This window comes from Glycine max, chromosome 4 (genome assembly GCF_000004515.6).
Source record: "Glycine max cultivar Williams 82 chromosome 4, Glycine_max_v4.0, whole genome shotgun sequence".
NCBI classification, from domain to species: Eukaryota; Viridiplantae; Streptophyta; class Magnoliopsida; order Fabales; family Fabaceae; genus Glycine; species Glycine max.
The window spans coordinates 4,594,067-4,606,556 of record NC_016091.4 but is presented as its reverse complement, the minus strand read 5'-3'; the positions used below and the strand labels follow the sequence as shown (position 1 = coordinate 4,606,556).

General features: G+C 29.9%; 2 protein-coding genes across 2 annotated transcripts; both read left to right on the top strand.

The window, feature by feature from the left end:
• The first annotated feature begins 2,803 nt into the window (after positions 1–2,803).
• LOC100812356 (2-hydroxy-6-oxo-6-phenylhexa-2,4-dienoate hydrolase) lies at positions 2,804–5,638 on the top strand. The gene is made up of 4 exons (XM_003522260.5): positions 2,804–3,567; positions 4,716–4,811; positions 4,941–5,008; positions 5,290–5,638. The coding sequence occupies exons 1-4, from the start codon at positions 2,941–2,943 to the stop codon at positions 5,405–5,407; spliced, it is 909 nt and encodes a 302-aa protein (XP_003522308.1). The 5' UTR covers positions 2,804–2,940; the 3' UTR covers positions 5,408–5,638.
• A 1,099-nt stretch (positions 5,639–6,737) lies between these two features.
• LOC100805234 (uncharacterized) lies at positions 6,738–10,202 on the top strand. Its single transcript, XM_041015112.1, has 5 exons — positions 6,738–7,131; positions 8,574–8,602; positions 9,215–9,301; positions 9,457–9,524; positions 10,085–10,202. Exons 1-5 carry the CDS (start codon positions 7,056–7,058, stop codon positions 10,200–10,202), a joined length of 378 nt encoding a protein of 125 aa, XP_040871046.1. The 5' UTR covers positions 6,738–7,055.
• The last annotated feature ends 2,288 nt before the right edge of the window (positions 10,203–12,490 follow it).

Sequence of the window (12,490 nt, the reverse complement as noted above, 5' to 3'; positions counted from 1 at the left end):
TGTAGTATATTAATTCTGTCAAAATAAATTATAGAAACTATTTTCTGTAACATAATTTATTTATTTATTGTGTGTTCAACAATTTTTATGAGAAGAATAATTTGTAAACAAAATGTTCATATCAATGTATTTAATTTAGTTAATTCTGGAATTTAATTTTTAATTTGTTTTAAATAAATTTATTATTTTAATTACTTAATAAATAGAATGTGAGGCGAAAATATTTGTTATAAGTAATAGATATGTCATTACAAAATAATATAACTAAGATGAAGTACAATGAAAATATTGAAACATCATGTGCAGATCTTCCTCTTCTAATATGTGTGGCTCCCTACTGTGTCTACATGTGAGAATCTTAATGTGTCCCGTGTAACCTTGGTATTGGTTCAAATCCTATTGGACGCAAATTGTTTGCATATATGCAAATATATGCAATTTATATCTTTTCTTTTTATTTTATTTATCCTTTTCCTAAAGATTTATGTTTTTTCTAAAGATTCTATTAAATAGAAATAGAGAGCAAAGTAACTAGAAAAAAAAGAGATTATTATAATCCTGTTTTCCTAGGAGATCATCTAAAAAATAAGGTGTTTTAAACTTATTCATACAAAACAAAAAGACTGACATAAATATTATGAGTCAATTTTTTCATTTTCCATTTCTTAATTTTTTTCTATAAAGGAGCCGAATGAAACAAAAGTTTCATGTTCAGTTTTGAATTAAAGACGTTAAATTAAAATCAAAATGATGAATCAACATTGATTATAGCCTCTAGCCTTCAAAGCTAACAATGCGGATTCGATTCCCGCTAGTCGCTTATATTCTCTATTTATTTTATTTGAATCTATATTTTTTCTTATAAAATGAATCTAGAATTTTTAATTAATTTTTCAATTATTTATTTTAATTTCTTAATTTAGTTTTTTTATTTTAAGTATTTATAACAAATTGAATTTTATTTATTTTCTATATCTCTATATATAGAATATAGAATTCTTTTATTCGTTAACCTTTTTTAGTTAATAAGGTTAAAGAAAAAAAGTAGAAGCGTAGATCCAAAGTCCTCAGTAATCATCCTATCAAGCATGATCTGATGTGGTTAAAAAATCTTATCAAATATAGCCTACAAAGAAAAGAATTTAACATGCATAAGTACTATAACGAGGTGGAGTCAAATACTCATTTGTTCTTTTCTTGGAGGAAATCTCTCCAAGTTTGGGTTCATATTCGTGATTTGGCTTCTTTCCGCAAACGTTTCACTTCTTTGCAGCACATTACTAACTATTTAATTAGGGGCAGATCCAAATCATGTGTTCAAGAAAAATTTTGTTGTCTGACTATAGTAATTACAGTTTACTGCATCGGCTGTCTATAAACAAACTGATTTTTGAAGTTTATTAATTTTCTGTAATAGAGGTTATTAACACGATTAAGTTTTTTATGTATAGATAAACGCACATGTTGTATTTGTTTTAACATCTTGATATAGGTCTTCTTGTATTAGGAAGACTTTTTATTTTTTCTAACTGCGAGATATGTCCTATTTATTATTGTATCATTTTGGATTTAATATAATTTCCATTTAAAAAAAAAATGTACGTGCACACGCAAAAGCATGAAAGTCACTCCAATTAGACGGTGGCAAATCCATACTTCAATTGCAAATACACTCCTTATTTTTTAAAAATTACATATAAATATCTTGAATATGTATATTTTGTCCCGTTAATTTTATATATTTAAATTCTATGGGATATCCTTATCAAGCGGAACCAATAAATGTATTCATTCATGCATGCAATCTGTTAGATCAGCTGCACATGCTTCTCTAGTGAGATCGTTAAGAATGTGATCGAGATATTGAATGAAGCTTTGATCACATTACTCAACGGCAAAGCACATAAGCAATACTGGTGCGCAGTAAGTAAGAAATTCCCTATATAAGCCGAAATTGACATGACACCCTCTCTAGTAAACTAGTGCGCAATAACGGGCCTGACCTAATGAGGTCACAGAGTATGAGATGTTTTGGACAGGTCATTCCTCTTTGTGGCCTTAGACATTCAAATGACCCCCTTTGGCTACAACACATCTGGTGCAATTTTGAGTGATGAACACATTATTGGAACACATAAGGAGACTACTTTGTAGAGTTGTTGGCTGATTGATGAAAGTCAATGGCCAGAAAGTGCTCAAAGATTTAAGCCAGCAAAACTATTAATATAATTAATTGTTGTAAAACACACACACACACACACAAAAGGCAAAGGAAAAAAAAAGAAGCAAATTTGGTATTTGTACGAGAGTTATATCTGTAATTTATTCACTTGTTGATAATTTTAATAAATGCCTACCAAATTATTCGGAAAAGCAGCATACCGTATTAATGGTATTATAAATTTAGGGGTTGGGTGAAGGTTTCCGTTGTGGGTCACCGTCCTGATACATCAGCGATGCCCTCCCCCAACTAAGTTTCGACACTCTTCCACCATGGAAATAAATTCTTAGTGAAATATTCGCCCCCACCAATAATTCATCTCCCAACAAGTTATCAATTATAACATTCAGCTTTTATTTTAATTTTTCACCATTCCATCACTTTCCATGTAAAGAAAAAAAAAAAAAAACAATGACATATATTTGTCTTAATTTAAGCTGACTAATTACCAATCACCAAGAAATAAAAGGAATTATACACATGAAAGAGATAAATTAAATAATATAACAAAGAAGAATGAAAATATTATTAACAAAAAATTATCTTTACTCTTATAAAATATCATTCGATGCTGACCGTGATCAAGAAACACACTGAGAATGACATTCAAGTTGTTGAATTTTCCTCTGACGTGAGCCAATTATTAATATAATAATAGAAATAAGTTGTTATCTCGAAGAAGAAAGGAGCAATCGAATTGAATCGAAGAGTGAAGAAAGATGCTTCCCTCATTTCTAAGCCTGGTGTCAGTGTACAGCCTCTACCTCCGACGCTGCTTCACGGGCGCGGGGCTCTCATCGCAGACGCTTAGAGTGGACGACGAATCCACGCTCCACTTCTGGGCCCCGACAAACCCAACGGCCCAGAAGCCTTCCCTGGTTCTGATCCACGGGTTTGGGCCGGAGTCCATATGGCAGTGGCGCAAACAGGTCCAATTCTTAGCCCCTCACTTCAACGTGTACGTTCCGGACCTAATATTCTTCGGAGGATCGAGCACCAAGTCCAGCGAAAGGAGCGAAACGTTTCAGGCAGCGTCGGTGGGGAAGCTTTTGGACAAGTTGGAGGTTGAGAAGTTCCACGTGGTGGGGACGAGTTATGGGGGCATGGTGGCTTACAATTTGGCCAAGATGTTGGGTGAAGACAGGGTGCAAAAAGTGGTTATTGCTAGCTCCGGTGTGAACATGATCAAGAGCAGCAACGTGGCGTTGGTGCAGAGGGCGCAACTGGAGAAGATTGAGGATCTGATGCTGCCTCCTACGCCACAACACTTGCGAATATTGATGAAGTTCTCCATCCACAAGCCTCCCCAACTCTTGCCTGATTTTTTACTCCGGGACTTCTTGGCTGTAAGTATTTATTCGGAAACTTATTCAAACAAATCATTAAATTTCTTTTGTTTAAAAGTCATTGTAAATTGAACTGCAAACATCCCTAGACTCCAAGTTTCAATCTCACTTTTGTCAATGCTCCTCTCTATTAGCAGAGTGCATAATTTGTTTCCTGTAAAGGCACGATGATGCTTGAGTGGTGTTTCAATAAAGTAACATCAAGGAATAGAAAGCATATGTTAGCAACTTAGCATGACTAAGAACATATTCTATTTATAGAGTTGGGACGTCTGTGAGGCAAAGCACCACGTCATTGGAATGTGAAGAAACTAGTTGCTTTTAGTAGATTCCTAAGGCATTAGTACGTGTTTCCCGTAGTATTCCTGCGTAGTTTTTCTTTTGGGCTTTAAGCCCCATACAATACCAAAACAAAAGAAGAAGAAGAAGAAGAACTCTAACTTAGTATGAATTTTAATATACGTACTAGATATTTTAGGTTATTGAGGAAAAAGGGGAAAACATCCATCTTAGTTTTGGGGTGGATAGCTGTATGAGAAAGACACAAACAGAAAAAGAAAAGAAAGAGAAAAATTGATAAGTGATATGATGAGAAAGAAAGAAAATGGACTGAAAAAAAAGAGGAGAAAACAAGTGTGTTGCTAACACTTTTTTAACTTTTTTTTTTTTTAAAATTACCCTCAAAAGAAGTTTTAGTAACACTTTTTAGCTTTTTTTTTATTGGTTAAGAGGGGTGTTAGCAAAATATTCTTTAACATATTTTTTATTATTGGTTAAAATTTACTAAAAATTATAAAATCATAACTGAAGTTCATCAAATAAAAAGTGAAACCTATAAAATGTTATAATTTTTAATAAATTTTAGAATATGAAGAATCAAATCCTTGTATTGAAAGGTGTTCTTCAAGAATATGTATATTTTATATCATGTCACGCATAATATGCACACAAGTGTGAATGTTGATCTAAAATCTAAATCTACTTGTTTTTAAAACTTTATCCTCTACTTTATTTCATGGAGTTGCCAACACCAACAATGGACTATTTTGTGCACCTGTGAGGGCATAGCAACTATTTTGAAAATTAAAAAATATTAAAAATTAATATTTCTATATTTCTCCTCAATACATTATTTTTATGATTTGTAGAAATTATACGGAGAAAATAGGAAGGAAAAAATGGAGCTTCTGAAAGGGTTAACCGTCGGAAGGGATGATACTTCAAGAATTTCACCTCTTCAACAAGTAAGCATAGTATATATCTATGTGCATAAAGCTCATGTTTATTTACTTATATACCTACCCCAATACATACATATTAGTAAATAAATAAAATTTGATATTCAATAACTGATTTATATTATTCATACCCAGGAGGTTCTCATAGTCTGGGGAGAAGAAGACCGAATATTTCCGCTGAAGTTGGCCCACGAACTAAAAGAGTATGTTTCTAATTGTGCAAGTCTTGTTTTTTCCTTCAAAAATGTGGTTTTTTTCTTCTGAGTTCCAAATCGAAATGACTTCTAGTGAATGCTTTTATAATTTTTTAATTTTATTCAACCATTGATATCCCCTTCTATAATTGAATTGGCGATATTAATTAGTAAAAGAGTACAATGTTAAAGAGTAAGAACTGTGGGGTATTCCTTCTCTAAAGATATTTGTATAAAGCCATGACCGTATGAGTAACAGGAATTTTTGGCTTCTATTTAAAATTTTGCAGGATAATCAGTAAAAAGGCAAGATTGGAATTGATAAAGGAGGCATCCCATGTGCCTCAAATGGAAAAGCCAAGAGAATTCAACAACATTCTCCTAAATTTCTTACAGGAGCATTCTTGAGTAATTTTTTAAAAGCATTGTTATATACATTAGGAGCATAATCTGTCTACATGTGAACGAGAAGTGCTACAACAAGCGAATACGAAAACCAAAACTCGCATGCTATTGTTAGAGTGACCTCTAATATTTTATATATTTCTGCAATTATACTATTGTTTTAAATTATACTTGGGAATCCCCCACAAGTTAACTAGTCCATAAAGTAGTTATAAGACAGATTTTTTTGCGTCATTCATGGTTAATTATAAGATTATCATCGTACATGCATGCATATGAAATATAAAGTTATACCGAGGAAGTTGGTTATGTGTCTGTTTAATTTGATGTTAAAAAATTGATTCTTAGTAGAATGACTTTTGAATACATTTTTATTTATTTGATTTCACGTTAAAAAATAATATAAAATTAATTTTAACTAAAATCAGATTTACAAAAGTAATTTTATTCAAAATCAATTTTATCAACCTCATTTAAATACACACTATATACAATCAAGAAAGGTACAAAGCAAATTCTTTTAGCTAGTGGCAGAGCCTATGAGAAACAAACGTGGTTATCCGTAAATAAGCCGAAACAAAAGGGATGATGCATTCTCGATCCCTTCAATTAACATAAATGGTTAAAAAATTAAATACTAATTAATCTATGATCTCGAACAAAGAACAAAGCCAATTCAATTCGAAGATGCCTTCGTCGTCATTTAGCTTCGTGTCCTTGTACAGCAAGTACATCCGACGATGTTTCACGAGCGTTGGGCTTTGGTCGCAGGCCTGAGCGTAGACGAGGATGGAGAAACAAGACAATTCCTTGTACTTCCAGCAAATTTTTGTAAATTTCAAAATGCTAATAAACTATGAATCATATTGCAATTCCGTATCCCAGATTAAAAAAAACATTAAAAATGTTTTTTTAAATAAATTTAATTATAGTTTTTTATAATTATTATATTAAATAAATTTCTGATTTTGATTTTATTCTAATTAATTTTAATCTAATAATATATATATATATATCAATTTTAAATAAAAATTATAAATTTAATAAAATTTTATATGTATAAAAAATTAATTATTAGATCAAAATTAATTATTATAAAATTTATTATATAAATTTGTATTATATATATTAAATATATATTAATATTATATATAATAACATTAATTATTTTATAATATAATTAATATATTAACTCAGTTTGTTAGAATATGATCTAATAATCCAGGACACAAAACTTAGATATTCACAATCCACATTATTCATGAGTGAGAATCCATATATTAACAAGAGTACTTTTGTTGGGTACACAATAAAAATGCTGGACCGTGAAAAAACGATGAACATTTTGGGGCCCGAGAAACAAAGCCTCCCAGAAGCCCTCCCTGGTTCTGATCCACGGGTTTGGGCCCGCGGCCACGTGGCAGTGGTGCCGCAGGTGAAGTTCCTGGCCCCACACTTCAATCTGGTATTCTTCGGAGGGTCGCACACGAAGGAGCGAAATGTTTCAGGCAACGTCGGTGGGCAAGCTTTGAGGTAGAAAAATTCCACGTGGTGGGGACCAGCTATGGGGCATGGTGGCGAAGATGTTGGGTAAAGAGAGGGTGCAAAAAGTAGTTATTGCTAGCTCCGGTGTTAACATGACGATGATCTCATGTTGCCTACTAAACCGCACCAATTGCGAAAATTGATGTCCCTCTCCGTCTACAAGCCTAGTGTCCTTCTTAGATGTAAGTTCCATCTCTTTTTCTTCTTTCTCACTTTATTTTAATTTCCAATGTGCATGGATTTTCTTTTTTTTTCAAAACACTATACCGTGTTTAGAAACTAGTTGTGAAAGAAGGAATTAAGTATGAGATCGATGTGGAAGCTATAACAAGTAACTTCTAAAAATCACATACGACACGTGAAACTCGTTGAAAAAGAAAGTAACGGTTGGGATATACAAACTACAACATTAGCGGTGGCAGATCTAGTGCTCTAAGCCGTGGGAAAATCATTTTTTTTAAAAAAAAAAGGTGCACGAGACCTTTTGGTGGGATTCAGTGCTGGTATGATAAATTACTATTATTATCATTTATTATTATTATTATTATCATGGGATGAAATTAAATATCTAATTGAATCCAATGGAAATGAAATGTAATAAATAAGTTTGTCATTGAAAAACCAAGATTTGATTAGGAATAATTATGATTTGAGAATTTACATAACTATAACCATGACTAATAATAAACAATTAAATTATAAGTGAATATTATAACTATCTAGTTTTATATAATTAGCTATAATTTTATATAGTCAATTATTTTTTTTAAAATATGAATATATAACCAATTATGAATAAACTAATTATATAATAAGTTATACCTGAAACTAATTACCTAATCAGCTATAAATGAATAAAAATAAGTTATTTAAAATAATTATTTTTATAAAACTAATTTTATAACTACTTTTATATAACTGGTTATATAAAACTAGTTATAACTACTTTTTTAAAATTAGCTTTTTTAACAGCCCTAAATTTGATAATAAAATGAGAAATTGAGGACAGCAAGTTCAAATATATTAAATTAAGGAAGCAAAATATAAAATGTCTCTATATATGCTCATAATTTTCTCAAAGAGAGAGATATATATTTATACATCCTTACTCTTGAGTCCATAGTGCTGACTATGAGAATCTAAAAATTACATTCGAGATGAAAAAGATTTACATGTTAAACCAAACACATGCTAGCAAGCCTCACGTGTTATGCTTTAAAAGCAAGGCAACAAATTTAAAAGAAATTATACCTATAAAAAAAAAGCTAGGATATAGGAGTTTGTTTTACGTCTTCCATTATGGGTAAGTCATTTTGAATAGTTGATATATATATATATATATATATATATATATATATATATATATATATATATATATATATATATATATATATATATATATATATATATATATATATATATATATATATATATATATATATATATATATATATATATATATATATATATATATAGTTTTTTAAGTATTACATGATTATTAACTAATATTTAATCTTAATTTTTCATATATATGATTGAGTGATTAAAAATTTATTATTCTCATATTATTAAAATGAAATTTGTTCACTTAATTACTTTCCATCAATCATTGTAATTTTTACAGACCTTTTCCATGTTAGCAGTGGATATGTGGTTACTTTTGAAATAAAAAAATGTCGGCATATGCACTGCCTTTGAACTTGTTACCTTTTATACGAGGTTCTTTTATTTTTTTTATATAATATATATTTTTGCCAACCAAAAAAACTTTTAAGATAAAAAAATGCGAGATCCAGTCGGCCGGGGAAATTCTATACTACGCCATATATCAAGTCATTCATTGACCATCCTACATTATTTATAAATTATAATGACTTTTAGTTGACATAGTAAATATTTTAGACTATTAATTATATACTCTTGTATAAAGATATTTTTTTATCCATATGAATGGCTATTCAACTAAATGAGTGAAATATCTTTTAACATTTTTTTTTTCAAGGATATGTACATTTTATACATGCCTCACGTGATAACATGCATATATGTGTGCATGTGTGAATGTTTAGTTTAATTTTTTATTTTCAAAAAAATAAGTCTCCTGTACCTTGTTCCATGTGGTTGGCAAAACCGAAATTTGACTATTTTTTGCATGTGTGGGCATAACCATAAGTGCGTGACAATTATTTTGAAAATAAAATATTAAAAATTAAGAATTCTATATTTTCATTAATGCATGGTTTTTATGGTTTGTAGGAATTATAGGAAGAAAATAAGAAGGAAAAATTGGAGCTTCTAAAAGGGATAACCATCGGAAGGAATGATACTTCAAATGTTTCACCTCTTCAACAGGTAAGCATAGTGTATCTACATTTATTTTTTGCTGAATTGCACAGTATACATATGCATAAAGCTCATACTTACATACATACTTTCATATATGCACATTAGTAAATAAAACATGATATTCGATTGTTACCATGGCTGATTCATATTAATCAACTCAGGAGGTTCTCAAAGTCTGGGGGGAACAAGACCGGATATTTCCCGTGCAACTGGCCCATGAACCGAAAGAGTATCCTTCTAACTTTATGCGCCTTTGTTTTTCATTGAGAAATGTAGTTTTTTCTTCTATACTCCAAATCCAAATGATATCTTTCTTATCTCCAACTAATTTATTTTTTTAAATCGAAATGACATATATTAAATGCTTCTATATTTTTTTTTAATTTGGATTTTTCATTCAACTATTGGCATTTCCATCTATAACTGAATTAACTGTATTTATTAATTAGTAAATAAAAGAGTGCACCTTGTTAGCTGGTGAGAACCCGAGTGTGGAATTAGTATAGGAAAAATATCAACGTATATATGCTCCACTTTGCTTTGGGTGGAAGAAGAGAAAGACCGGAAGAAAAAGAAAATATATAGAGAGATAAATAAGTGATGTGATGAAAAAAGAAAAAGAAAACATATATAGAGATAAATAAGTGATGTGATGAAAAAGGAAAAGAAAGATATAAAATGAGGTGAAATGAAATGGAAAAGAAATTGACTATGTATATAATTGCTCATTGGTGTAAAGCCATGGCGTGTGACTAACACGAATTATTGGTTCTGTTTAACGTACTGCAGGGTAATAAGTAAGAATGCAATATTGGAATTGTTAAAAGAAACACCCCATGTGCCTCAAATGGAAAAACCAGGAGAATTCAACAATATTATCCTAAATTTCTTACAAGGGAGCTCTTGATCGAGTACCTTTTATGAGCGAACATTGTTGTATATATTATGGGCATATTTTGTCAACACCATTATTTTTGTGAGACATTATTATTTTTTCAATCCATGCAATAATAATTAACCTTCATTAAATTAATATTGTTTATGTCATGTTTTGAATTTTCGACAAATATTAATAACAATATGAATCAAACTAACTTGGTAGGAAATGTGCTTGGAATATGGGAACATGCTCATCAAAGCAATGTAATATATGTTTGTAAGAACACAAAATAAATTTTAATTGTCATCAATCAATAAAAAATTATCATCTAGTATGTGATTGTGTCGAAAATTTCTTTTTATGCATCACAAATTTAGCATCTTTTACGGGTCAAAAACACAAATAGATGAAGGAAAATAAAGTGAAAAGACAAAAAAATGGAATGCGATGCCATAATCATAACATAATATGTTTGTAAGTTAAGAAAATTTGGCCATAAGAATTAAGGTTTCATACAAAAATAAAGAAAAAAGCACTCTCATTAGCAACAAATGTTATTTCATTTCAAATGAGTCAAAACTAATTAAAAAGTTAACATTTAGCTTATTTATACTACAAATCTAAAAGCCAAGGCCAATTCTTAAAAGACCAGCTAATGGTTCAACTAAACAACACAAATATAAAAGCTTACATAAAAACCCAAACAAAAGCCGAATATTACAAAGATTAAAAAACGGAAAAGTACAACAAAGGCCCAATACAAAAATTACACAATATTCTTAATATAAAATAAGCGATCAAAGCTTCTTCCATAGAACTTTATGAATTTACATAAAGTATTTAAGAACTTTATAGAATTTAAAATTTTAAGAATTTTAATTAAAGTTCTATCATTTTTAATTTTTTAGATGAATTAATAATTTCTCTCTCTCTCTAAATTGTGTGTTAGAATAAGAAAGAGTAGAAGTGAAAGAATGTTGAGTGTTTGGAAGAGTAAAGATGCAAAAAAATATTAAAAAGATGATGGAAATAATAATAATAATAATTGTAAACAATAATAAAATTAATAATAAATAAATAATATTTCTTTCTTTCTTTTTTAAACTAAATAGTCTCAAAAACTTATTTTTTTAATCTTATTTATCATTTTTGCTTTTCTAATCAACCTACTTTCTCTCCTTTATCAAACACTACCTAAAATTTATAGAAGTGCTCTCTCTCTCCACACACATTTTATATACAAAGCGTACAACATGTATTTTTCACAAAAACGTCCAAAGTTTTATTAAAAAGTAAACTCAATTTCTTTATATATATATACCTAGACAATGTCGTTTTAACACATTATTATCAAGTAAACGATCTTAAAAACACAACTAAGTTTTTAATGTTATATTAATTTATCTTATTATTCGAATATCTGTTGCATTTATTATAAAGCTATGTTTGTTTGTTTCATGGTACTACCAAAAACATGTATCAAGTCAATCTCTTAGTTCAATTATACCTTATGAAGAGCAAATGAGAAAAAAAAAACCTCCTTAGCAAGGTCAGTAAAACAATTACACCTATTTTTTTTATTAATTGTCAATACACAGTTTGCCACATTCTCTCTCTCTCTCTCTCTCTCTCTCTCAAACAAGATAAGTGAAGTCTCTTCACGTGAAGAATGTGCTCATGTATTTAATGCACAACCAAATTGGGGAAAAGTTCTTCCTTAACGATTATGTCTTCGTCACCTATAAAGAGAATAAAAGAAGAGACAGTGAGAACCTTTTGACGATTTCATGCTCTGATCTTAAGTCTCAATCACTTTGATTTTGTGGACACTACTCTAAGCTAAAACTTTCATGTGTTGCAAAGCTTATGTACTTGTGCTTGATCGTGTATATCCTCTTTCTTGAGAGTTACTACTCTTGTAAACATCTTAAACCTCTGTGGTTTGTGAAAGCCTAGGGAGATTTAATGATAAAAATACTTGAGTTTAGTGTTTTTGGGATAAGATCCCGTTGTTCTAAGGTCTGAATATGCTCACAATAATACTTACATGTAACCATGGTGTGATTAGTGGAAACTCTAATGAATGAAGGATTAAATACAATCTCAGGTTGAGACAAACTAATATGAAATTGTTGTCTCTTTTTTTTTTTTTTTTTTTCCTTCTCCCTCTACACATTTTTCTTAGTGAATACTATTAATTTACTTTTGAACTTATATATTTAGAAGAAAAATTTAAAGATAACAAACTCACAATTCAACTCCTCTTTTGTGTTAACTTATGATCATATAAGATTCATTTCTTCTTCCCCCAAGCC

What these genes read in the sequence shown, in the direction of transcription:
- LOC100812356 (XM_003522260.5), top strand. Translation starts at nt 2,941, where the DNA reads ATGCTTCCCTCATTTCTAAGCCTGGTGTCAGTGTACAGCCTCTACCTC. An exon ending in GAATTTCACCTCTTCAACAA is followed by an intron (nt 4,812 to 4,940) that starts GTAAGCATAGTA and finishes ATTCATACCCAG; the next exon opens with GAGGTTCTCATAGTCTGGGG. An exon ending in TTGGCCCACGAACTAAAAGA is followed by an intron (nt 5,009 to 5,289) that starts GTATGTTTCTAA and finishes AAAATTTTGCAG; the next exon opens with GATAATCAGTAAAAAGGCAA.
- LOC100805234 (XM_041015112.1), top strand. Translation starts at nt 7,056, where the DNA reads ATGTTGCCTACTAAACCGCACCAATTGCGAAAATTGATGTCCCTCTCC. An exon ending in GCCTAGTGTCCTTCTTAGAT is followed by an intron (nt 7,132 to 8,573) that starts GTAAGTTCCATC and finishes TAATTTTTACAG; the next exon opens with ACCTTTTCCATGTTAGCAGT. An exon ending in ATGTTAGCAGTGGATATGTG is followed by an intron (nt 8,603 to 9,214) that starts GTTACTTTTGAA and finishes TAGGAATTATAG; the next exon opens with GAAGAAAATAAGAAGGAAAA.